Genomic DNA, 27,651 nt, shown 5'->3' on the forward strand with positions numbered 1-27,651 from the left:
ATACATTTGTTTCAGACTTCTTAACTCCGCTAAAATGTCCAACAGTACCGTGACCGTTTGATTTTCACCCTCTTGTTTCTTTGCTGCTACTTCTTCTTGCTGTTGTTTTTGTCTTACCTCTTCTTCTTGTTGCTGTTGCTGTAAGAGAAAAGCCTGTTCCGCTTCCTTTTGTCGTTGTAAAAATTTCTCCAATTCTTCTTTCTGTCTCTGTCTAAAATTCTCCACTTGCGGTAATGAAGAAGGTAACGAAGGTTCCGGAACAAATTCTTGCGAGGAGAGAAAATCGACAAAATCCCAATTCACCTCTTCTGAAAGTAAGTCCGGGTTCCCTTGGGCGGTCTCCCCTGCTGGTGCACCCCATTGGATCGTTTTCTGAGTTTCCGTCATGTTGAATCACTGTCGCATAGATTGACTGCACACAAGCGCTAGCGAATCTATATAGACTACGTGACGTCACAGACTGCTCTCTTCGGATTGGATGCGGGCTGACTGAATTCTGTAACGCGTGTTCGGATTGGTGAATGAACTCAATCCGTTTCAATCCTTTCTGTCCCTATAAATAAGCGCAGTTCACTGCATTGATTCACCTATTGTAGGAGCCTCAACATGTGGACCGACGTTGAATCTTCAACCCTTGTGTCAACAATGATGTTCAGGACGGACATGCTCATGTATGTCCGATCCAAGTGGACCGTTGTCCACAGGACCAGCAGCAGCCTGTGGATAAGAAGAGTCTATATAGAGAGACAAGGTTGCCTCAAGAGGACTCTGATGTATGGCCCTGCTGTAAGACGAAGTTTGAGGACAAGAAGATGTCGCAAATGCCCTTTATGTTAAGGGTATATTAACATAAACCAAAGGCCCTTTTCAGGGCCAGCCATATTTCTCGAAAAGAGATAGTCTTTGAATTGCCTACCCCTTTTTTTATTTTATTTTTTATTTTTTTTTTAAAAAAAAAATAGAGACCCTCCCTGTTTCAATTTTACATAGACCCTATACAGTCCCAAGGGTTTATGTCCATGTTAAATTTACATAGACCCTATATTGTCCCAGGGTTTTTGGCCATGTTAATTCCCATAGACCCTATATGTTCCCACGATTTTTCTCCATGTTAAATTTACATAGACCCTATATGTTCCCAAGGGTGTTTGTAATGATAAATCCCATAGACCCTATAAGATCCCCATTAACTACTCACATACGGAAATAGCTTGAATTTGCTCCCTGAATATTACTTTGCGTCAAGAAGGGGCTTTGCACATGGAAAATGCATGTGTGTTATGGGGGTTGGGGTGCATATAAGCCTATTAATATCAGTGTCCATTGACTGGCATTTGAGTGCTGTTCTTATTTTTTTAATGTATTATACTTATCAAAAATACGAACCTTTCGGTCTCACTTATGTACTCCATATTTTTATTAATTATTTTTTGGGGGTTTGGGACAGGTTGATGCAGCATTACATTTATCCATACAAACTGTCCCTTGCATAATATGCATTGACTATGGAGATAACAAGTTATCACTAAGGACTAAAATCTAAGTTTTATATATTCACACTTATGTAATACATGTCAAATTTATTTGTGTCAATCCGTAGATACAACCGCTGTGGAAAGAAATCTATTATTTATGCTTCGAAATAGCTGACTGCAAATATTCACTTTTAAGACGAGTCCAACTGCAAACTGGCATAGACCCAGATCTTCCGTCGCAACATAGACCCTGATATACAGGCTCGTTTGACTAAGGCAGATTAATACCGTTTTTGCTGTCAGCTTGACTCGACTTCTAAGTCAGTATAGACTGTAATTTAACTGAAATAGAGAACTATAACATTAAGGAGATTCCTACAGTAAGATTGTAACAAACATAAACTATAAAAGCAATAGCAAAGATAGTTTCAAAATATATGATGGTTACAAGAAACCAACAATATCTTACAACTTGAAAAAAAACTATTTTGTTAGAATACATGAGCATACAGTTTCTATCATATAATGTTCCGTATTTTCTAACTTTATATTTGTATTTGGTCGAAACAATTTATTCGGGTGTTTAGATGATGTTTTGGTTATTTTCTCTTGATATAAAATGACCATTCAATAACCTTTACGTCATCACTAATGCTCTCCAGATCATGTATCAGTTCAACCAAATAGCTGACTAGAATGTATATGGACCAACGACTGTAACATCAAAGACATTGATTTAATGGCATGAAACTATGAAACTGTCTGATGGATGGCAGAGGTTTTACATGTCCGTAAATGACTATCTCGAATTTCAAACTAATCTTTACCGTTTTGTTATCGCGAAATGACCACACACAGTGTATCTCTGGATATGTCACTAATATCGCAAGAAAGAGGTGGTTCTTTGTCTGACACTCATATACATGAAAGAAACATGAACACACATACACACACACACACACACACACACACACACACACACATATATATATATATATATATATATATATATATATATATATATATATATATATATATATATATATATATATAATGTATTTCCCTAGAAAAACAACGTAAAAATGAGGAAAAGAAATTACGGTTTTAAGATTCAGATCCAAACATATCCCAAGACCAATCCAAAAATAAAAAATAGAAGTTCTAGTAATACAAAATAATATTCATGTGTTTGCATTCCGAATACTTTTTTAATAAACGACTTTGTCTAAGAAGACTGTATGAGCACATAAATATTCCCAGGAAAAAGATTTAATAATTAAATAAATTAGAATTTTAACTCAGACTGGACACAACAAAACAGACACCTTGCTATCAAAAGTGTTTAAAGCTCAGCTGACTAAATTGCCTATCGAAAAGGGTTTTACACTAATTTAAGAAGCAGAACAGATTCCCGTTTGAGGGTCACGTGATCAACTTCCAGAACAAGATGAAAGCTTCAAATGCCATCACCTACTCTACAGAATAATTTTTTTAAAAAAAACTATCAAACATACATTAAATGAAATGAAATAGAAATTGTGTCAAATATACGTAACACTTCCCCATAAGAAAAGGAACGATTTGTATGATAATTTATATAGATGATTATACATGGAGTTTTTATTTTATAAAAAAATGGACTCTTGTGAATTATACACAGGGTACATGAAATAAAATATTTCTATAAACAAGGAACTACATCTGCTACCAAATTATCTTTTCCCTTGATGAGCTTGATGTCAATATTATATTCCTGTAACAATTAACTCCACTGTAGTAATGTTTTATTTTTATTTTTCATCTTCCCCATGAAAGTAAAGGGTTGTGGTCACTAAACAATATAATCTAAGAAGGAGCTGAATTAATGTAAACTTCAAACTGACGTAATGCCATTATCAAAGCCAAAAATTCCTTCTCGATTGTTGAATAATTTCTTTGGTGACTATTTCATATTTTAGAAAGATAGCACAGTGGATGATGAACATCATTTTCGTCTTCTTGAATCAATACTACTCCAACACCAACATCACTTGAATCAACAGACAGTTTAAATGATTGGCTGAAATTTGGAGCTGTAGAAACTGACTCGCTTTTCAGTATGGCGTTTAACTTATCAAAAGCCTCCTGGCATTTTTTAGTCCAAAGAAACTTGTGTTTCTTGCTCAATAAATTAGTCAGGGGTTCCGCAATTATGGAAAAATTGGAACAAAATTTCCGATAGCATGCAGGCATATATACAAATCGCATCAGTTACTTTTTACTAACAGGCACACGGATTTCAGAGACAGCCTTGACCGTAGACTCTATAGACTTAACTTGTCCATGTCTCACAATATGTCCTAGAAAGGTAACACTATCATGGCAGGACTCACTTTTGGACAAGTTAATTGTCAAACTTGCATCAGTGAGTCTGTCAAAGAATTTCCAAATTGTCTATAAATGTCTTTTACAGGTTTCGTTGTAAATGATGACATCATCAATGTAAGCATCACACTTATCTAGACAAAAGGTGATCATATACATTAGATCTGAGAAGTACGTGGCGGCCCTTTCATCCGAAACGGCATCACTTTATATTAATAAAGTCCATCTGGTGTCACGAATGCCGAAATTTCCTTTGCTCAGTCCGTCAATGGAATTTGCTAACTTTTATCAATACAGTCATCGATTCTTGGTAATGGAATAAATGTTTTTGTCACGTTGTTCATCTTCCTATAACCAATGCACATACGGAAAATTTTGTATCAGCTTTGGAACAATATGCATGGTGAACTCAAATCACGTTTACTGGGCTCTATGAAATCATTCCCAGCAAATACTGAATTTCTTTCTTCAAGGTTTCCTGTTCATCCTGTACGGGTATTGTTTCACATGTTTAGAATTTGCGATTTCAGCGTCATGGAAATTGTTTTGTATTCTTGTAGTGACATCTGAAAATAAGTGCTCATATTCAAATATTAACTGTTTAAGTTGAATTCTTTCTTGCACTTGCAATTGTGAAAATATCTGGTCCGGATCTTTCATAATATTTCAATTTCGAAGATGTATCACTCCAATGTCAATTGATTCCGATGATATTCCTTCACTTAATATTCACTGAATGGGACAGGTACAACTATATTAATTGTATGGTTAACCTGACTATCTTTCCCAATATACTGGTTCTCCTTTACTTTTAAATCCCAAGAGCAATATTATTATAATTTAACTCATTCATTTTCTTCTTAACTGTGTAAGAGCCGTAATTTCTAATCTGAAGAAAATTTTGAAGAATGAGCAAGAGAGACAGAACTCTGTTATTAGACTCAAAAGTTTTCACCATTTTAGTTCTGTTCAACCATAATTTCACTTTTGACTGGAACTGTTGAATGCCAAATTCGAGCATAATTAGCTGGAAAATTTCTTACCTCAAATTTGACCCTCGACCCGATTAGACAGATTTGGGAAGGCCGAATTGAGTATTTATAAAACAATCAAAAAAAATTATCAAAGCAAAGATTGAGTACTCATCAAATGAATGGCCTCTGGAAACCTTGTTGAAGCACAAATTATGGTCAACAAGTATTGGTTAACTTAAAAAAGGATCACTGTGCTCAGTATCTTCTAATTGATCCTAACAAAGGAGTGAAGGTGACCTCACCAAAACCATGACCAATACGTGTGTCAGCTAAAGGAATATTTTCCATATCAACATCATTATCAGGAGGGAATATGGTCTCGTGTGTGCAGGCAAACCGATTGGTGCCGTTCACTTGCGGACGTAGACTACAAATTACAAATTATCAAACCTGTATAATAGTATTATTTGTATTAAAATATTAAGTATGCCTACTATTTTCAAGCGTGCTTCTATATAATCCAGAAATGGGACTTTGAGTTCTGTCTGGTGTATATTTAATAATTCTCTATAATCAATTATATTTAAGTTGATTTCTTTCAAGAAATAACAAAATAAAAATAAAAAAGAAGACTTCAATCCTCAAGCTAGGTACCTGGAATGTCCGGACCATGCTGACTGGGCTTTCAGATGATCTCCAGACAATCAGTGATGTTCGTAAGACTTCATTCATCAACGACGAACTTGCAAGGCTCCAGGTCGACATCGTCTCACTACAGGAGACACGACTACCAGATTGTGGGTCCCTCAGAGAAAAGAACTACACATTCTTCTGGCAAGGAAAGAGTGCAGATGAAGCCAGAGAATTTGGTGTTGGATTCGCTGTCAGGAACACTCTGCTGGGAATGATAGAACCCTGCCAACAAGGAAATGAAAAACTGCTATCCCTCTGCCTCCACACCACAAACGGGCCTGTCAACCTGATCAGTGTTTACGCTCCCACACTAAGATCCGCCACAGATACCAAGGATGAGTTTTATGATGAGTTAAACTCGCTCATCGACAAAATTCCCAAGGAAGAGAACTTTATTTTGCTGGGCGACTTCAATGCTAGGGTGGGTGCCGATCATGACTCTTGGCCCTCCTGTCTTGGCAAGTTTGGCGTTGGGAAGATGAATGAGAATGGGCAGCGCCTTCTAGAGATGTGCTCGTACGACGAACTCAGCATCACCAATTCATTCTTTCAGATAAAGCCACAGCACAAAGTGTCTTGGAGGCATCCCCGGTCTAAACACTGGCACCAGCTGGACTTGATAATTACAAGACGGTCAGCCATAAAGGGTGTGCTTCATACCCGTACCTTCCACAGTGTTGACTGCGACACCGACCACTCGCTGGTGTGCTGCAAAATGAAGTTTCAGCCAAAGAAGATCCACCGCTCTAGGCAAGAGGGTCAGCCACGCATTGATGTGAGCAAGACATTATATCCAGACAAGGCTGAGGAATTCACATATGCTCTTTCCAAGACGTTTGACTCAGAACACCCCAACGGCAGTGCCAAGGAAAGATGGGATTACATCAGAGAGACCTGTATACAGCACAGCCACACGGATCTTTGGTAAGAAGCAATCAAAGAACAATGACTGGCTCGAGGCTAACTCTGCCACACTCATGCCAGCCATTGAAGAGCGTCGCAGTGCTCACCTGCAATACAAGCAATCCCCCTGTCAGAAGACACTACAGGCATACAGGTCTACCAGAAGCAAAGTGCAGAGATTAGCACGGCAGTGTGCCAATGAATACTGGCTTCAGCTCTGTCAGAGTATCCAGTCAGCAGCAGATACTGGTAACATCAGAGGCATGTACGATGGCTTAAAGAAAGCAATGGGTCCCACGAAGAAACTGACAGCACCACTGAAGTCTGCCACAGGCGATACCATCCACAACAAGGGCAAACAGATATAGCGTTGGGTAGAATACCACTCCGCACTGTACTCCAAAGAGAACCACGTGAACAATAATGTCCTCAACGCCATTGAAAACCTCCCTCTCATGACCGAACTGGACGAGAAACCTACTGTAGACGAACTAAAGAAGGCCTTAGAGAAACTGTCCCTAGGTAAAGCCCCAGGGAAGGATGGCATCACAGCAGAACTCATCAAGTGTGGATGTAGCGTGCTTCGTACACACTTGCACGACCTCCTCTGCCAGTGCTGGGACGAGGGGGCAGTGCCTCAAGACATGAGAGATGCTAACACCATAACCTTGTACAAGAACAAGGGCGACAGAAGCGACTGCAACAACTACAGTGGCATATCACTTCTCAGCATCGTGGGTAAAGTTTTCGCACGCGTCATCCTGAACAGACTGCAGATGCTTGCTGACAGAGTTTACCCAGAGTCTCAATGCGGGTTCCACGCAGAGAGGTCCGCAATCGACATGATCTTCTCTGTCAGGCAACTGCAGGAAAAATGAAGAGAACAATACAGACCCCTCTTCCTAGCCTTTATAGACCTCACCAAGGCATTCGATCTGGTCAGCAGAGACGGACTCTTCACAATCCTGGCGAAAATTGGTTGCCCTCCATAGCTGCTAAGCATGATCCAGTCCTTCCACGATGACATGAAAGGCACAGTGCAGTACGATGGCTCAACATCCGACCCCTTTGACATCCGCAGTGGAGTTAAACAGGGCTGTGTCCTTGCCTCCACGCTCTTCGGCATCTTCTTCGCAGTCCTGCTCAAGCATGGCTTTGGGACGTCCACAGAAGGGATTCACCTGCACACACGATCAGACGGCAGACTGTTCAACCTGGCACCACTGAAGGCAAACAGCAAAGTGCGTGAAGTAACCATCAGGGACATGCTCTTCGCAGACGATGCTGCTCTAGCCACCCACACAGAAGCTGAGCTTCAGCGCCTGATGGCCCGCTTTGCTAAAGCATGTGATGAGTTTGGGTTAACCATAAGCCTAAAGAAAACAAACGTGATGGTTCAGGACGCGGACCCCCCCCCCCCGCAAGCATCATCATCAACAACTACGAACTTGAGGTGGTGAGTCAGTTCATGTATCTCGGCTCTACCATCACCAACAACCTCTCGCTCGATGCTGAGCTCAACAAGCGGATCGGAAAGGCATCAACAATCTCTCCAGGTTGTCGCAGAGAGTGTGGAACAACAGCATGCTGACCATGAACACTAAGATCACCGTGTACCCTGCATGCGTGCTAAACACTCTCGTGTATGCCAGTGAAACCTGGACTCTGTACGCCTCACAAGAGAAAAGACTGAGCGCCTTTCACATGCGATGCCTCCGACGCATACTCGGGATCACCTGGAGCGATCGAGTAACAAACAACGAGGTGCTCGAGCGTGCCAAGATTCCCAGCATGATCACACTCCTCCGCCAGCGCCGCATCAGATGGCTGGGCCATGTACGTCGGATGGTTGACGGACGGATCCCCAAAGACATTCTTTATTCGGAACTCGCCTCTGGCAAAAGGTCGATCGGACGGCCACATCTCCGCTTCAAGGATGTCTGTAAGCATGACATGAAAGCCCTTGATATTGATGTCAACACCTGGAAGAGCTCGCTCTAGACAGATCAGGCTGGCGACATGCTCTGATCACTGGTCTGAAAGCCGGAGAGGACAAGCAACGCTTGCTAGCTGATGAAAGACGATCGCAGTGAAAGAAGAAGCAGCTTCAACCAACACTTGACACAACCTTCAAGTATATCTATATATAAATAGATAATGTTCAATTGGCAACTACGCCATCCAATACTCAGTATTAGAATATACGCAGTTATTGGGATTATACCATGAAATCGAGGTATCCAAATGTGTTTGTATTCCTTAAATATACCGTGGAACTTTTTTAAATTATGTTTTGTGGCAGCAGGAAATAACGTCGTAAATTTTGCCGCGTCAATAGTCTTATTTTTAAGCTTCGTGTGATGTTTTCACTTGTTATTGTTGAAAAACCAAATATATGGTTATTATTTCGAACTAGGTATTTCAGACTTGTATTGTGCCTAAAATAGATGCGTAGAATGTGTACATCCTATATAAAATTAAACTATCTAGTCCTTTAAATTGCAATAGGTCGCTATTCTTAGTATTAGACACCAGGTTCAATACAAGGCTAATATCCCAAACACAACTTGCACGGCAACTATTTTAAACTGCCTCGCGGCGGTTAGTCCACGGTGTTTATTTTTTCTTTCATTTTCGACATTAGCACATAAGGAAATAGCTTGAATTTGCTCCCTGAATATTACTTTGCGTCAAGAAAGGGCTTCGCACAGGGAAAATGCATGTGTGTTATGGGGGTTGGGGTGCATATAAGCCTATTACTATCAGTGTCCATTGACTGGTCTTTGAGTGTTATTCTTATTTTTTTTAAATGTATTATACTTATTAAAAAAAAATACGAACATATCGCCTCACTTATGTACTCTATTATTTTTTTAATCATGTTTTGGGGTTTGGGCAGGTTGATGCATCATGAAAGATGTGCATACAAACTATCCCTTGCAGAATATGCATTGACTATGGTGATAACAAAATATCGCTAAGGACTAGTACAGTTGGTCTCAGTTTTTTTATTTACCCCCTCATGTAATACTTATCCAATTTCTTTGTGTCAATCTGTAGATAAAATCGCTGTGGAAAGAAATGTATTATTTATGCTTCAAAATAGCTCACTCCATATATTCACTTTTAAGACGAGTCCAACTGCAAACTGGCATAGACCCACATCTGCCGTCGCAACATAGACCCTGATCTTCAGGCCCTTTAAGCTACGGTAGATTAATACCCTTTTTGCTTTCAGTTTGACTCGACTTATAAGTCAGTATAGACTGTATTTTAACTGAAATAGAGAACTATAACATTAAGGAGATTCCTACAGTAAGATTGTAACAAATATAAACCGTAAAAGCAATAGCAAAGATAGTTTCAAAATACATGATGGTTACAAAATAGCAAAATATCGTGCAACCTGGAAAAACTATTTTGTTAGAATATATGAGCATACAGTTTCTATCATATAATGTTCCGTATTTTCTAACTTTAAATTTGTATTTGGTCGAAACAATTTATTCGGGTGTTCGTATGATGTTTTGGTTATTTTCTCTTGATATAAAATGACCATTCAATAACCTTTACGTCATCACTAATACTCTCCAGATCAGAGAGCAGTTCAACCAATTAACATAATAGAATGTATATGAACTAACGATTGTTAGATAAAAGACATTGATTTAATGGCATGAAACTATGAAATTGTCTGATGGATGACGGAGGTTTTACATGTCCGTAAATGACTATCTCGAATTTCAAACTAATCTTTGCCGTTATGTGATCGCGATAAAAAAAATGACCACACACAGTGTATCTTTAGATATGTCAATTATATTGCAACATAGAGATGCTTCTGGGTCTGAATCTCATATACATAAACGAAAAATAAACACACACACACACACACATACATATATCTATGTTTGTGAATCAGAATTTTGTTAATAATTTATTTGGTATTTAAGTTCATTTTGCCTTATACGACGGTTTTCGTAATAAAGGTACAATTATAATTGTTTTAACTTTGAGTGATATCCGACGCTGATTTGTTTTTAAAGGTACTGCTGATTGTGCGACATATCTGACATTATTTGCGTCGTCCATTCCTTTTTGGACGATATTCGTCTGCTTTATCACACTTATTGATTCCTGCTAAATTATCATGTTTATGGATTGTACCTAGATGATTCATATTTCAGATACTAGTTTACAATCTGGTATTATTTCACGTGGTCGCAAATACTAACTTTTATAGCTTATTTATAGGAATGGTCAAGTGATCAGTTAGAGAAAAGTACGTTTGTGTTTGTGTGTGTGTGCGTTCGTGTTTGTGTTTGTGTATGTGAGAGAGAGAGAGAGAGCGAGATGAATAATACTAATCTAACAGAGGTAATTATATTTATGATACTGTGATGATTATGTATTGGATAATATTACAATTATTTCATTGGATAAATTTATAGTTATCATCTATCCTCTAAGATATACCTATTCTGTCATTTTAACGTGTCTTAATTTTGACCGACACCTTCTTATCTCTAGCAGAGTGAATGAGGCCTTAACATTTGTCTTTAGATAAACCGGAACAGCACAGATACTACGCCACAAAACATACGTTAGATAGTCTATGTTTGTTGATACACATCGCTGAATAATTGGCATATCGACATAGCATTGAAATATAAACGATACTGACTTAATAGCATGCATCTATACAACGTTACTGAGCGCCGAATTGCGAACGATTTCTGAAATTAGTGAACTAACTTTTGTTTCTTTTTTGTAATTTCTACCCTTTTCGTGTACAATATGAAAATGATGGAGGAAGCTGTAATTGCGATTTAGCAGAAACAGTAAGGAACAAAGGGAGTTCAAGACAAGATTAATACTCTAATGTACTGTTTTGCAATAACATAGGTATTTCTGTTTATGCATTTGCATGTGATATAATAAAAATCTATATTTGTGTTTCTTCATTAAAATAACCCGCAAAAAGCGCAATATGAACTCAATGTTTTTGGGTCTTTCTTTACAATTGTTCATATAGTGTATTATGAAGTTAAGGTAAATATGGAATATTTCTATCATGATTGTACATACAAGGTTTTATGACGAAAATGTTGAAGCCATGAATAAAACAATTCATATATGTTATGTAGTGACCATCACCGAACATCAGATCCTTCTTCGAAATTGTAATATGAAAATTAAAGATTTGATTTGCTCTAGTCACCTTTGAAAAAAGGGCACAATATTTTAAACCTACGCCATTTTACTTGACAATGTTAGGACTAAATACCCTCTATATAGTGAACTGGTTAAATAAATACATGCTCTTGAAAGAATTATTACTAACATAAATGTTTTATTCGGTTTCATTTTACATAAATCAAAACAACGCAGCATTTGACTGGCTCGGTAAAAACGGATTGGCAGAATTAAAGATAAAGTTAAGAGGACAAGATATGATTATATAATTAATGTCAAGACATTCTCAAAAATTACATACTAAAGATTTTCATTATAAGAAACTCCATACAACATGTTGCGTTGGATTTATCAGTACCTAATGCAATGCCGCATGTTTTGTTTACCTCAGCTTGATCTGTGTATCTAGCCCCTTCACCACCCCATGTGTTAAGATATATTCTCAAATTCTTGTAAATAAACTATGTAACCCATTCTTTCCTAAAGTGCGAAACGCTACTGGAGAAGCGAAATGAGTAAATATATTGAAAACACGTATAAAGAAAGGTGATTGATTTAATGTCCTATCTGACGGCAGTCTTTGCTACCGGATGAAATAAAGCTGATTCGTTTAAAGTCCTTCCTAAACGCGGTCTTTGCTACATGATGAATACTGCACTGGGTGTCTGACTTTCTAGACGGAACATAGGAAGCCTTCAAAGACTCCATTGTCTTAACTTTCAAAAATAAATATAGAGACAATATTGAAAAATCTAATCTTTTCAGAATGGAACAAGTTGACAAACCAGCTAATGCTGTTATTCACGACGTTTTAATATACATCAACAGTAACGAACAGTACAAAAATTACTTACACCTGTAAACAGAAATCTGACTATTAATACATGCACGCAGATTACTGTCTCCGTAATCAGTGTATAACCCGGAATATTAAATACAGTGTACAGCCTTGCTTTCGATTGATGAAAGCATTCCATTTGATCATTTTCCTATTCCAGTCTCATCGCGTGTTCTCTGATTAGATAACTTCTCAATATATACAACTAAAACTTAGAAATCGTTTTTCCTAGGGGCATATAAAGATTTCCAACATTCTCCCCAAATCTACACGAAGATATATTATCTTTTTTAATCTTCTTCATCAATGAAGCTAACAAGGGTAACTAAAGAGTTAACCGTCTCTTTAAAGATGAAAAATAAAAACAAGAACAACTTCTGATCGATTAACACAATATTAGGATAGACGTTGACAAAAACAAAAAATTTAATTAGCCAATCTGAACATTTATAAATAAATATGAAAAGAAGTACTAAACCATCTTTGAACTATTTTATACAAATTGAGACAATGACAACAATTACACAATAAGAATAATCTTACTGTATATAAGCCTATCGTCCGTTTGTAAATATATGCATATACCATATTGATTTACAGGCATATGCGTCCGAATATAGCTCTTTATAATTTTCTTTCTATGTAAAGTAATACAAAAGCACTAAGTAACACGCAATCTGGAGAAGACAAACCAAAAGGAAGGATAAACTATAAGCAACCACACGAAAAAGAAGAAGCAAAATTGAGTACAGGATCAGCTAACTGTAGTACCTGAAATAAATATAAACAAAATATAATTAGGTCGTTTGAAAAGGTATCCTTTTTAATTTAATGTTTAATAAATGTATAGACAGATTATGGTGCAGACTTCAATAATTCCTGTCGAAGTTTCAAAACAGATCCATAAATAAAATTCTGTAAGTTCATTATAATCTTCTTATTATTACTTTAAAAAAGATCTGTTGATCATGCCACTTTTGGATGTGTCGAAGAATATCTAGGTATATGTTTGCGTCGATATTTTATTTAGCTCTGACATACTAACACAAAATGATATTGGTTCTCTCTCATATTACAGAAAACACGATTTTCTATTTTAATATGATGTGTCTTACGATTTAGCCCATCTACCTGTTTTAGCATGAAATATATGTGATGATGTTTACAATTTAGTTAGTGCCATTCTATTATTTTTCTTATAAAATACAATTCTTTACATAAAAACAATTTGTAAGATTGATATGTATCTTGCTTGAAGGTTCAAGTATACGAAGTGGTTTTGTTTTACAATTTTGTTTCAAGAGTTTCTTTACTGATCTAGGAATACATCAGTATTATGTACACCTTTCTGCAAAATAAGTGTCCAAAACCTTAGTGGAATTCTCCCCAGTTCACCTATTCTATTCGTCATTCTATTGATCGCTAAATAACTGCAGAATCGCAAATAAACTTTTCCAACAAAACAGCCGTGTATTAAGGCCCACACTTCAACACCATATGATAGAAATGGACCAATAACAAAAGAAAATAAATTGCATAAAATATATGGCGGTGTATCATAAAATGTATTCTGGTATTGTTGCTTTAGCTTCTTCATATTAAGCCCCCGCAGTATATGACATTCCTAAATATCCAAATTAACTGACATTTTTCATTGCAGTTCTGTTATAATAAATGTATGTTATTCGCGAGTCTACCACCTTTCGGAAGAATCATAACTTTAGTCTTGGATGAATGTAATGTTTAATTTCATTAGCAACTATAATTTTTATACTCATATAACCCCTTTTTACAAGCGGTGGCTACTTGCTGAAACAAATTACAGCAGTCAGCATGCAAAAATTAGGAACATCATTGGCGTGGATATGTCAATATAGTCGAGCCATTAAAACCATACACTGGCTTTACATTTTCTTTGTGAAACTCTGTATTAATTTTGAAACGTATCTTTATACTATCTCAGACAATTGAAAACTATATACATAGACGCTTTCGGCAGTGAAATATAAAAGGAAATGGTCTGGGGAAATAATTATGTTTTCCTACAGTAAACGAGCTGATTGTAGCGATTACAAACATGTATACCGTAAACACAAAATATAATGAATTCTTGGTACTAGTTTGCTATCTCCCTATTCAATATAAAATGCACAATTTTAAATATGGATTAGAGACACACTTCCTTCTGATGAAAACATTGGTTTGACTGGATTCCTATTACTTGTTTATCTTTTTTTGCAAAGTAGATCAGTGCAGAAAATTTTTGAAATAAATCTTTGAAAGCTTTTTTAATGGATTGTTTATAGGATATAAAAGGAAAAGAAAAACACTTCATAATCGTGAATAATACAGAAACTGTAACGAATCAGTTAAAAATAGGGCTTGAAATTAATGACATGGACTGAACTATGGCTATGCCCTGACGATGGCTATTTTGGTGACGTGGTTGAAGCCTTTTGTTATCGCTAATCCGAGTAAACTGGTCTTAATCCTGTGAATAAACATGATATTTTGATGAAAGAACACGTGATATTGCCAGGAGCCAAACTCGAACATTTCCGTGTTGCTGAACTTATTCAAGGGCCTAAATGAGGGAAACTACAGAAATTGTTTTTAGAGAATATTTAATAAAAGTATGCATGCATCAAGGACATAGACAACAATAACGTATCTTAAAAAGAATCACATGTACTGCCTTATGCACACGATCGTCTTGTACAGTTTTGTCATACAAGGAAGGGTTTGTTTTAGTATGCTAAGCAATATTGTTAACTATATTCTCATTTAGCCATAACTATATATCATGGTGTTCAATGAGGAACTTCACGAGAGTAGCCGGATTGATGAGAATTACCCCACCACCCACCCTCTTAACAAAACGAAATGTATCATTCGACAATGAAATAGAGAATTAGACAAACTTGATTTACGTTACTTGTCTCTAATAAAGGTTGCCTGGTTAAGGTCACGTGTTTACTGTTCGGAGTCTTTGTTAATGCGTAATACTTTAATGCAACCCAAAGAAAGGTGTACGCGACAAGTGATCCTTAGCAACAAATGGGCAGGAATGCTACACACTTTTTAATTTCATGTCACCTAAATCATTTGGAATTATAAACACTAGCCACTTTGAAGTCTACGAAATTCACATCCAGATTATCCTGACACCTGGCCGACCAGTCTTAACACTAACCTCTTAATGTTGGGCGCATTGCGAGGCACCTCTTAGTACCATTTTTACAAATCTTTGTTATCACTCGGCCGGCTTCGAATCCGCGACCTCCCGCATCCATTGCGGACGCTCTAACCACTTAGGCCACCGGAGTGGTTCCTTACAAAGATAAGGATTGGCAATGTAAGCTATATATATTCTTGCTGCAAACTAGGAGAGATATTAATAAGCATTTCGCGCTTAATACTACGAGTATTTATTTCTACATCTCGAGTAACGACACATGCGTGTCTTTCCATTTCAGATCTTTTCATTGTTTACGATGAATCAGGAATAATGAATAGACAATTTTTATTTCAAAACGCGAAGATAGCTGTTGCATCTGCAAACAAAATCTGAACATAAACTGTCTACCAGCCTCTATATCAAACTTTTGCCACCGATATATCTCAAAACTAAAGCGCGAATATTAAAAATAAACTCTAACAGCTTGGTATATTTCACAGGAGATAACAAAAACAAAAGCAAATTGATTTATGATTTGTTTAGGAGATTAAACCAAACACAACATTAAGATAACCATTTGGCCAAATCATATGATGTTTTTAACAATAAAGGATTTAACGTAAATTATAGTCTACTCCAATAGTTTTAGGCGTACACAATCAATAGGGGTTGTCGTTCTCCTCACCTATATATAAAGGACGGTGCATTGCCTAAGTCACACACAAACCGTATCCGTATGTTGTAGAGAAGTACTGTGTAAACATGTCGTATGAAGTAATTCAGATTGTGCTTGTGACAGTTGCGGTATCGTTCCTGACAGTAGATGGAGATAATCCTATACAATGTCCGGGCAAAATCAGTAAGATTTTCTTTTCTTGTTGATCCTAGAGTCTTTTAGTGCTTAATACTAGTGTTGGGTTTAATTGTGATTTATTTTAACTCACATACTGAAACAAAAGCCCAATATTGTATATTACTGAAAAAACAAATTGGATGTAAACATTAAATTGATTTCATTATTTAATTTTTTTAGAAATAGTCATCATTTCTTTTCAATAGATTTGACAAATCATGCTTCCATAAAATAATAAGTAAACATAAATTGTGATACATTTCATATTCATAAATTAATTGAAAGTCAGAATCAGTATATTGGGACAAAACATTATTTTACTGTAGCAAATAAAATATAATAAACTGTTATAAGTGCACCGAAAAATATGATTGTTGTACTTAATAATTCAAAAAGCAAAAACATGACTTATCAACACGTTGAAAAGAAAGAAACTTCTTGTCTACAGAAGTAAATTATAAGGGAGCATCAACTCAGTAAGCCATGCCGTCCGGGTCTGAGTCAGTATAACTAATTGTAAGATAATCATTATTATTTTGCTTGAAAAACTTCAAGGTAGTAAAACACAGTGGTTTCTTATAAACATAACCGCGACTGACAAGTATGCCATGAAAATAAAAATATTTTAGCCCATGATTGATATAGACGATCTTACTAACGAGTTTTCCTCTTACTCCCATACATGCGGTATTGCTTTAGCATGGCGGATCACAAATTTCCGACATATAGTGGATATTCCCAAACGTAAATTTTGATATTAAGTATACATTTAGACGACCAATGCTAAATAGTCAGGATTATACGCACGTATATATAAATTGTACGTACTACTTGCATTTATGTGTTTGTTTTCATATGAATGTTAAAAAATAGATATATTCGAGTATTAATAGCGATGTATCGTTTAGCTATATTCCATGCGAAATAAATGCCAGGTCAGCCACGCGAACCATGCAAATGTGAAAGCTTTATTAGATAAATGGTAAAGCGAATGTGGCGATCGTTAATGCGCATTGGAAATTCTAGTCCAATCGACAGTAAGACATTTGTGGCAAATTAAATATAGCATAAATGAGTAGAAGTCATTATTAATGTTACGTTAGCTCCAGGATTCGCAATATTGTCTTTTGTTACACCTAAAGGGCTTCATAACTGGCGAAAATCCATGGTGGTAAATATTTTGGCAATAACGGCAAATTATCGATAGTTTAATGGTAATGTACAATTATCGTCTTGAACATGGTCAGATATATTTGAGTAGCTCTGAGATAAATAACGTTGAATGTACACGGTGTAATATTACTTGATAAACTATAAGAAAGCACTAAATGTTACTTAATTGTAACAATTATGCATTTTTTCCAAAGTCCTTATACATCAAACCGCATAACTTTTGAAAACACTTACTATTAGTAGAATAACCTAATAATAATTTAGTGCAGTTAGCAGACAGGTGGTCGTGTGTGGGCGACTTGCATCATTTGCTCTGTTTGTTTGGCCGTCACGAGTAATTGGGTGTATAGACGGAAACGGGTACCGATTTTTTTTTTTTTGAATGACAAGAAAGAAAGATATGTGTAAACAGTTTGCTCTCAGTTAGTTGTGATATATATAATGTAAACTGTACGCATTATATATCGTGCTTGGGAAATCAGATGCCATTGAATAGCTCGACACTATATAATATTTTGTTATGTATTATACATGTCTTCCTAGAGGATAGAATATGCAGAAATAGATCCGATATTTAAATTAAATATGCATGCATGGAATTCCACATTACGTCATTTGCTTTTACACTTTCAGTTGAGGCTGAATGCAATCTACAGAACAATCCAAATATGAAAGATGTTTCGTATCAAATTGGAGGATCTGTGTCGTTTAAGCAAAATGTGGTTAGTATAGATGTTGTAGTGCTGGTTGTTGTGATGGTGATCTCTGTTTGAAAGGTACTAGTAGTGTGCAGTAGCAGCATTCGTTATATATGATGATGATGATAATAATTGTGATGGTAGATTATATCATCATGCATCATAAATGAACCAACCTAAACTGGAAATATTTAGTTAGTAATCGAATTCATCAACCGGAACCACACATATAAACGCGCACGAATGCATATTCTCGCAAAGACTAGTGACTGACTATACTCTCCTCCTCCGTTCACTCATTGGGGGCTTAATGCACTAAAGAAGTAATCATCAGCCATTACAATAATTTTTTTTTTTTAATCGTGATTTATTGCAACGGGGAAATTGTAATATCATAAAATGTATTAGGCCCATAGCTGCATTTTCAAATCTCTTCAATAATGTTACATAAATTTATGTCGGTTCTTGCTTTTGTTCAACCTTTATGACCAAACATTGCCGAAGCATTTCAATTCTTATTCCAATGTTTTGTAATTTTTAATTATGTTAACTTGATAATATTTCATTGCAATTTATCAGACTAGTGATTGCCGACGTAGAATGGGGTTGGTGGAAATTATAACTAAAATAACAGGACTCCCCACGGATGACGGAACTGAATACCACGCTATACATGTGCATGAATCAAATGACCTCAGTAATGGATGCGACTCGATGGGTCCCCATTTCAACCCTCTGAATACATCACATGGGGGTCGACGAGATACACTCGAGTAAGTAACGCGTAACGCACAAATTATGTGACGCCAAAACGATGGTGCATTCAAACGATGTGTTCATAGTATGTATTGGCCCGTGCGCAGGAAAGCTTTAACAAAATAAAACAAATTAATTCCATTGTAAATTTGAATGGTATTAAAGAGAACCTAACTGATAGGCAAGATTATACGTTTACGATAATTTACTATCACTACCATAACCTAACTGATATACAATGGTATACGTTTACGATACATTACTATCACTACAATAACCTGACTGGTATACGTTTACGATACCTTACTGTCACTATAATAACCTGACTGGTATACGTTTACGATACCTTACTGTCACTATAATAACCTGACTGATATACGTTTACGATACCTTACTGTCACTATAATAACCTGACTGGTATACGTTTACGATACCTTACTGTCACTATAATAACCTGACTGATATACGTTTACGATACCTTACTGTCACTATAATAACCTGACTGGTATACGTTTACGATACCTTACTGTCACTATAATAACCTGACTGGTATACGTTTACGATACCTTACTGTCACTATAATAACCTGACTGGTATACGTTTACGATACCTTACTGTCACTATAATAACCTGACTGATATACGTTTACGATACCTTAGTATCACTACAATAACCTGACTGGTATACGTTTACGATACCTTAGTATCACTACAATAACCTGACTGGTATACGTTTACGATACTTTACTATCACTACCATAACCTGCTCACTCTGTCAGACTGTACCATCTTATAGATTGAAAAATATTTACATAAATACTTTTGCAATTTTATCTCTGCTTTAGTTATTAATTTCCTTGGAGTATCCGCCATATTAAGCAGACTATGCATTTATATATTATAGCTTGTCAAATGATAACATTCTAAAATCACAACATTAACTATGCTATATGATATGTGGCCTTGTCTTTTGTCTTTTATGTCAAGCGGAATGTGTAATGCCATGACGCGTAATGGGTACATTCATTTTGGATAGTAGTATTTACCATGGCAAATGTGAGAGACTGTTCCCATTAGCATGCTCGATTGAATATATTAACTGTTTGCATAGCTTTATTTACTTAGACACTGCGTTATGCACTGCCACGTTACTTATTGGCTATATTCATCTAGTAAGGTACAGTTCAGCAGTGGCAAAAGTCCAGGACACAGTGATCTTCCTTTCACGTTCCGATAATTACATTCGCATATATGTCACTTTTTTTGATATTGTGGTCATACAACCATAAAGCGTGATGAGTAAATTGAATCTGCTCAATACTGCGAAATGTTGGGATTATGCCAAAGTTTACCAAGCGAGTCATCGTATCACACGGAATTCTTCTTTAACATTTAAAAAATATATTGGTAAGCTTTAGATGAATTCAAGAAACGTTAGGCATGTGCATGAGTAACAAAATATATTGAATATTATTTATGTATTGCGGACGTTTATCTGTACTAATATTACTACTACTTCCAACCCTGTACGAATGATGCTTTCCTCACTAGTTGTAATACATTTCTTCAAAAAAGTATGTAGAGAAATATGTTCTTCAGAACAAATATTTCGATGTTTTAACTGATTTGCTTACTTGTATGTAGAACAGAGAGAAGCCATTTAGTGCTAAACCTTTTATGTCGTATTACTGTCTACTTAACAACTATTAATGAGCGCAAAGACATATCGGTTCGTTTGTCGGTGAGTATGTCCATCCTGTAACATTTGCATGTAGCCCAGTATCGTAAGATGAACATATGTCAAGGGATCTCCTTTTCGGTCGTATGAGTCAGATAGTTGCATAGTATACTACTGGAAAATACAATTTCCTCAAATCGTATTTTAAAAAAATACATTTTAGGATGCGACATATTGGTGACTTTGGAAATGGACAAAAATTTGACAGCGAGACCTCAGGAGGGTATATCAATGACAAGCGCCAAGATCCTTTATTAAATTTGGTAGGAAATCACTCCATCATCGGCCGCGGTCTGGTGGTAAGTTTTAATTTATTAATTAATTAAATTATTTTTGCATTTTAAATATCTACTGACATACACTTAATTCAAAGTTAGAATTTATTACATTAAAAACATATAATGAGAAAATACATGTAAACAAACCAGTTTTCTGTGAAATAATCCTTCCCGTACTTGTGTAGTTAAATTGCTCCTTTGACAGCTAACAATCATATGTACACCTACGTCTATGATATTTTGTCAAACCCAGAGTGGTTCGTTATCTAAAGGTATTGAATCCTGACCAGACGACTGTGGGCTAATTAAGCCCCACCCAAATAGGAGGACACCAGTTCAGCTTCAGCTGTGTGTCCTTCGTCAATACACTTGCTCTCTTGCTCTGTTTATCAGACTGAACTGAAAGCGTCAGAACATCATTAGTAAACGATTCACTGGAGATCAGTGTACGTAGTTTAAATTGTGTCATGCATTGGTAGCAATTTATAACATATTTTATGGGAAAAACACCTGACAGACTATTACAAAAAAGGACGTGGAATATTTTCAAATTGATATGTTACAAAGCTTGCATACGTCTGTGCCAGTGCACTCTTTCAGGCGGCCATAACTTAATCAAAGTACTATCATTGAATGTGTACAATGTCGGAAGAGTGTTATTTCGGATTTGTAAGAAGTACAATGAAATAAATAACGAATTTCATCAACTAAATCATGTCCACTGGATCATGTACACAATCTTTCTTCCCTTGCATTATTTGACCATCTGTCAGCTTCACGGCGGTTTTAAAATTCTACATTTACATTAAATAGTGCAAACGTTTGTGGGTAAGGAAACGGAATAATCTTTAAAGTGAAGGTTGGGGATTGTTTTGAATCTGCCACAGGTGTTTCGTTTGCTGGATAAATATTTGTTGCGTTCCATGTCTGAAGATATTTCAACTTTAGCTTGGTCTTCATACTTCTGATGTGTCATTGTTCATGAGATAGAGACTATACACATCAAAGTATTCAAAATGCATATTCTTGGAAAATATTGTATTTATTCAAAATAAAGGCAAGTATTTTTATGTGGTTTTATATCGTTCAATATAATGATAAATATGATTTTTGCTTATTATAAGTGCATTCTCTCAATTGCTCTATACCAATATTTGATGGCGTTCCAATTCATTTTAAGTGTATGTGTTCGTCTTCCAGTTTCTGCATATGGCACGTATAACTGGTTGCACTTTAACATTTCAAAAACAATCACGAATATGTCTATGAATTATTTGAAAGATTTAGCAATTTTCAAAGCCTTCAAACTTCTGACTTTTATAGCTGAACAGAGCAATAGTACTATTGAAGAAGTGTCGCTGGCAATCTATCCGTGGACCAATATTCCATATTCCGCTGGCAATCTATCCGCAGACCAATATTCCATATTATTGTCTCTTGGCTTTCCATGGTGCTTGCCTTTGGAAATCTTTTGAACTTATTCATAACAATCCCAATAAAAATATATTCATTTAATCTTCTAATATCTCACCGTTATATATATATATATATATATATATATATATATATATATAAAGTAAATGTTCTCTTTCAGTCTTTACCAACGCATAGCATACTAGTTTTGTTTACATTCACTTTAAGTTACCAATCACTGGAATGAATACTAGAATTCTTGATTTAGAATAATTCACATACTTACACGAATAGGATCTATTGTGTTCTTAGTCAATGTGTAGATTCTGCCATTCTAATGTAGATTTAACTGAAATCCTAATCCATGGGACACCTATTTAATCGAGGTTATAAAAGCGCATTAATGTACAATTGTAACAATGAATGATTGCAAGTACTGCTCAGCTAGTTTTCCACGTGACCAAGAGATCTAAACAGAGCGAATGGTATTAGTCCAGGTGTGTTTTTCTTTCAAAACGGATCGATTCCATTTAGTCATTATGAGATTTTGAACGACACGAAATACCTCCTAGACAGAACAGCATGACAATGTGCGAAATTAAGCAACTCCGAAACTGAAAATCTGACTTTGTCATTCACTTAAACATTTATTATTCAAAGGTTCACTCGAACGGCATGCTTTCCTGTATACAAGGAGAGAAACTGAAATCATTACTAAATTGCATAGACGATAAGTTGACACTTGTAATGCCGGGAAATGCCTAAATCGACAGTTAGAAAAACACAATAAACACCCGTCTGTTTAAGATACTCACCCCATTTCTTTATAAAATGATTGATATTATTCTTTTTCTGGCAGTGTGAAATGTGTTTAACAAGGATTATGCATGCTACCATTTTTAGAATGCTACATAATAAAATATTACGAAAGGAAAATACATTAAAGTCTTGATTACAAAATGATAAAATTAATACTTAGACGGATGCTTAGTCCGTGTTCATTAGGATGCTTATCTGATTTGAACAATTTAGTACACATTGAGCATCCTACAGTCTTAACGTTACGAATCTATCGCATGTGTTAGCGCACGTGAGCTTGACGGGTACTGCGCACACATAATGAGAGTCTGGTTGAACCTTCCGTGCCGTATTATGTTCATCTTAAGTCTGAATCATCTGCCACATTTACCCAGGGCGTACCTAAAATATTTGGCACCCGGGGCGGATACTTCCCTTGACACTTCCACAAATAATTTTAAAATGTAAACACACAGAAAAATAGATTAAGTCGGTTTGAAAACCTCTTTTGGTATTTCAACACTTCGATGGCACCCGTTTCTGGTTGTCAGCCGAAGCATACCGCCACCCCCACCCCCCCCGCATCACGCGTAATATGCCACTGCACACGCCGTATTAGTGCTTAGTCGGTACCCACATTCTCAGCCAGTATACTACGTCATAACCGGGACAGCAGCCACATAATATTTAAGAGTTTACGTATGGTTTTCTTTTGTTCCTATATCTTGTATACGATGGTGACTAAAGTAAACCGGCGAATTGCACGGAATCTACGTATATTAGTCTCATTGCTAAAACTGACTGATTTCTGCAACAAAAAAAAAAAAAAAAACAGAGCAAACTGTTGCTAATGGCTTATCTGGTTATGATGTATACTAGCCGTGCAAATTTGATGTCTCAATTCATGAAGATGCGAGCTTTGATCGTGAAGTAATATTTCCATGCTGCCTGTATTATCTTGAAATAAATGTAAATGATGGAGTAGAATGCCTCAACCATCATGCAGATAAAAATTGGCTTACAAATAAAATCGTTTGAAAAATACTGCAAAGACAAAATGGAATTTGTCATAAGAAAACAGAAAGTTTCTGATTTATCAAATTTGATTCGAGAAATTCAACCAGTTGGCTTGTCCAACAATGTTACTTTTGCAGTACGTCAGATTGTTCATATTTCACTCGTCACCAATGTCCTCTCGATACTTGTTATTTGTCTATTTGATTTTGATGTCAAAAGCAGAAATGAAATCCGCAATATTCCTTACGTTTCTTTTACATCTTCGTCACACAAAATTAATCACTTACTGCATACGTAGACATTTACATTTCAAACAACTCTCCACTCCATCAACTCTTATCTGTATATCGATATATCTATGTCTATCGTTTTAGGAACATCAGGGTCGATGCAGAAAATAACATATTTATTGAGTTGAGGATTATGGGTTTTGTGTAGGAAGAGAAAGTAAACAAGTGTGATTAGATCGGTTCCAAAAAAGTCACATGCAATGAATATTCCAGTCTGTTCATTCGTAAGCAACGATTTCTTGAAGCTGTACCATAACTTGTGCGCACTATTTTGTTTCTTGTGTTCAAGGTAGTGCCTAATATAAGTAAGCCGTTTGCAATGGATCTGATGCATGACTCCTGCACCGGATTTTATAACAAATGTATAAAGAAAAATAAAGAAAAGTTATAAAGTCTAAATTCGTGAAGTACATGTAATACCTTATGTTTCCACTCAAGCCCAACCCCCAACCCCCAAAAAAAACAAATGGTGTTAAGACATCGTACCAAGTACTTAAGAATATCTCACATTGTTTGCACACGTGATCCGAATTGTAGCAACCTACATTTTCGTTCGAAATCGTAGATAATTTAGCTACATATATTTCAGTATACAATTATATTTGATTTGCTATTTGCTATTTCTAAGAAGCTACATATTCTACCTATAGATTTCAAGCAGGTAATGTTTGATGTAAGGTCGCTTAATTACCGAAGTTTAACGTCCTTACTAGCTGCTGCTTAGGTGCGGTTTTGGCAAATTGCAGCTTCTAATTAACGTGCACGCTCTGACATTCCACCCGCATAAAACTGTCCATATACCCAACATGAGGTGTCTGCATTAACGGTATATCAACAATAGCATAACATGCCAAATTAGTTTAGAGATTATATCTGTCGTCAAGTAAGGATGGAGCCTGACTTCGCCTGGCAAAATATATGTTGAGTATGTGAGATTTTTGCATCATAATCGTATACTCGTAATTAAGTCAAACTGTCAAGTCACGTGCACTAATCTTCCTAATGTGGAAAACGCTAAATCGAAAACAACTGCTTGCAAAATGGATCCAGACGGACAATAACGAAACATGGGACATCAATATAACTGGTAGCCAGCCAGTAAAAATATTTACCATATTCTTTTAGGAAAACCAGACGCCACTCGGCCTGTTGTGTCAATGCCAGTTTTGATTATATTTGTCTCCATGGAAGATCTTTCGAAGTTACTTGAGAATCTGGTTCAAGATATACAATTATTTTTAAGTCAATATAGGCAGGGAATTCTTAATACAGTTTCACGTATCTAAGAAAGTATCTCTAGCAAATTGGCTCAAAAGATTTTTGTTACATTCATATACTACCATACTCCAATAAGGCTTTAAGCTGGAATGCGTGTTTAACGTAATAGTCGGCAAAATGACGGCCAACGCATCAGTTTGAGACCAGATACATACAAATCAGGTCAATATATAACTCAGGTTACCCGTTTTCTGCCCATATGATCTGAACGGTAAAAGTTTTTAACGGTGTCGCAGCAACATTATTAGTTTTATCAGTTTGATTTCCACATAATTATTTCCTCGCATAATTACGCAATTATCTAATTATCAACATGTGGTCGCACTGTCTTCACAGCATTACGCTTGATTTGGCATCCTCGCTAGAAATAAAAGTAAAATAAAAAGGTTTTTCTTTCTTTACCCTATTTGATTTGCGACGTTAGATGATTTAATCAATACATATCCATACGTGGTACATCTATCTTTCAACGTTATATGAGATTAGTAATGTAAATTAGTATACGATTACCATTTTGTCATAACCACAACTATAGTTAATTACAAATGGTAGTAGTGTAACAGTATTGTGTCACTAGGAATATTTTGAATTGACGCACTAGTTCCTACTGTTTCGAATATTTAAATCTACCTGTTGTAAACATGTCTATACTGTGTTCCGATCAGGTCTGTATTTTGTTATAATCATTTATATACTATGTTGTAATCAGGGTTATATTGTTATAATCATATCTATGTTATGTTGGAAGTATTTGTTAGTTTCTTACCACCACCGAACGGTATGGCATACAAAGATCCGTTCTGTTACAACAAACAAACAACAAGTTAATTCACATATGTGATATATTTCCAACGTTTATTTCGCTTTATTATGCATATACAAAATGTTATTGACTAGTTTTTTTAATATGTTCATACTGGCTTCCTAACTTTAGGATTTATTCAACACCCTTCTTACATTTCACATTAATTGAACATTAACGTGATATACTGTATGTATAACATTTCAGCTCAGCGCAAGACAAGACGACAGCGGTCTCGGTGGTGATGCTCAAAGTCTGATAGACGGAAATTCCGGTCCGGCTCTGGCATGCTGCGTAATTGAACGAACCCAAAGTAGCAGGAACAACAAATAGTTCTTCTGTTAATCTTTGTGATAACACATTAGTAATGCTAGTATAAATGGAACTTGTAAAGCAATGCATTTCTAGTTTTTGGTTGATTTCGTATACTGTTGACCAAATTTCTCATATGCCATGCATTTCGCTTCAGTACCAACAACTCCGCATTGAGGATACTTACTAAAATTACTTTTAGAAACGAAACACCTGCTGTTTGCAGTCGAGGGTCATTACCATTTGATACGAATATATATATATATATATATATATATATATATATATATATATATATATATATATATATCCTGTTAAAGGGATCAGATAAAAAAAATAATTCATCCGCTGCTAAGACACGAACCGGCGAATGCGTGTTATGGACCATATTGCTTTACCTACACACACCAATTCCTCTTGACTAAGTGAGTACACCTACAAAGAGTGGAACGAGGTCTTGGGTGTTGGCATTCGTGTGCAGCAGACACATTGGCCTGGCAACATAGAAATTAGCTCTCATCGAAATACACACGCACTCTGCAAGTTTCAAATATACAATAAAGAGAGTGAAATCGACTATTGGTCCATGTGTTACGGCACCCATAAACTTGTCTGCAAACACGCA

At 36.1% G+C, this 27,651-nt stretch overlaps 1 protein-coding gene across 1 annotated transcript; it reads left to right on the forward strand.

Moving 5' to 3' along the window:
* Positions 1-16,361: 16,361 nt before the first annotated feature.
* On the forward strand, positions 16,362-27,290 carry LOC149801076 (superoxide dismutase [Cu-Zn]-like). Its single transcript, XM_089954248.1, has 5 exons — positions 16,362-16,480; positions 18,281-18,369; positions 18,925-19,118; positions 21,002-21,137; positions 26,922-27,290. Exons 1-5 carry the CDS (start codon positions 16,384-16,386, stop codon positions 27,045-27,047), a joined length of 642 nt encoding a protein of 213 aa, XP_089810374.1. The 5' UTR covers positions 16,362-16,383; the 3' UTR covers positions 27,048-27,290.
* Positions 27,291-27,651: the final 361 nt, after the last annotated feature.

This window comes from Sinohyriopsis cumingii, chromosome 4, assembly GCF_028554795.1.
Source record: "Sinohyriopsis cumingii isolate HCF-2022 chromosome 4, ASM2855479v2, whole genome shotgun sequence".
Lineage (NCBI taxonomy): Eukaryota > Metazoa > Mollusca > Bivalvia > Unionida > Unionidae > Sinohyriopsis > Sinohyriopsis cumingii.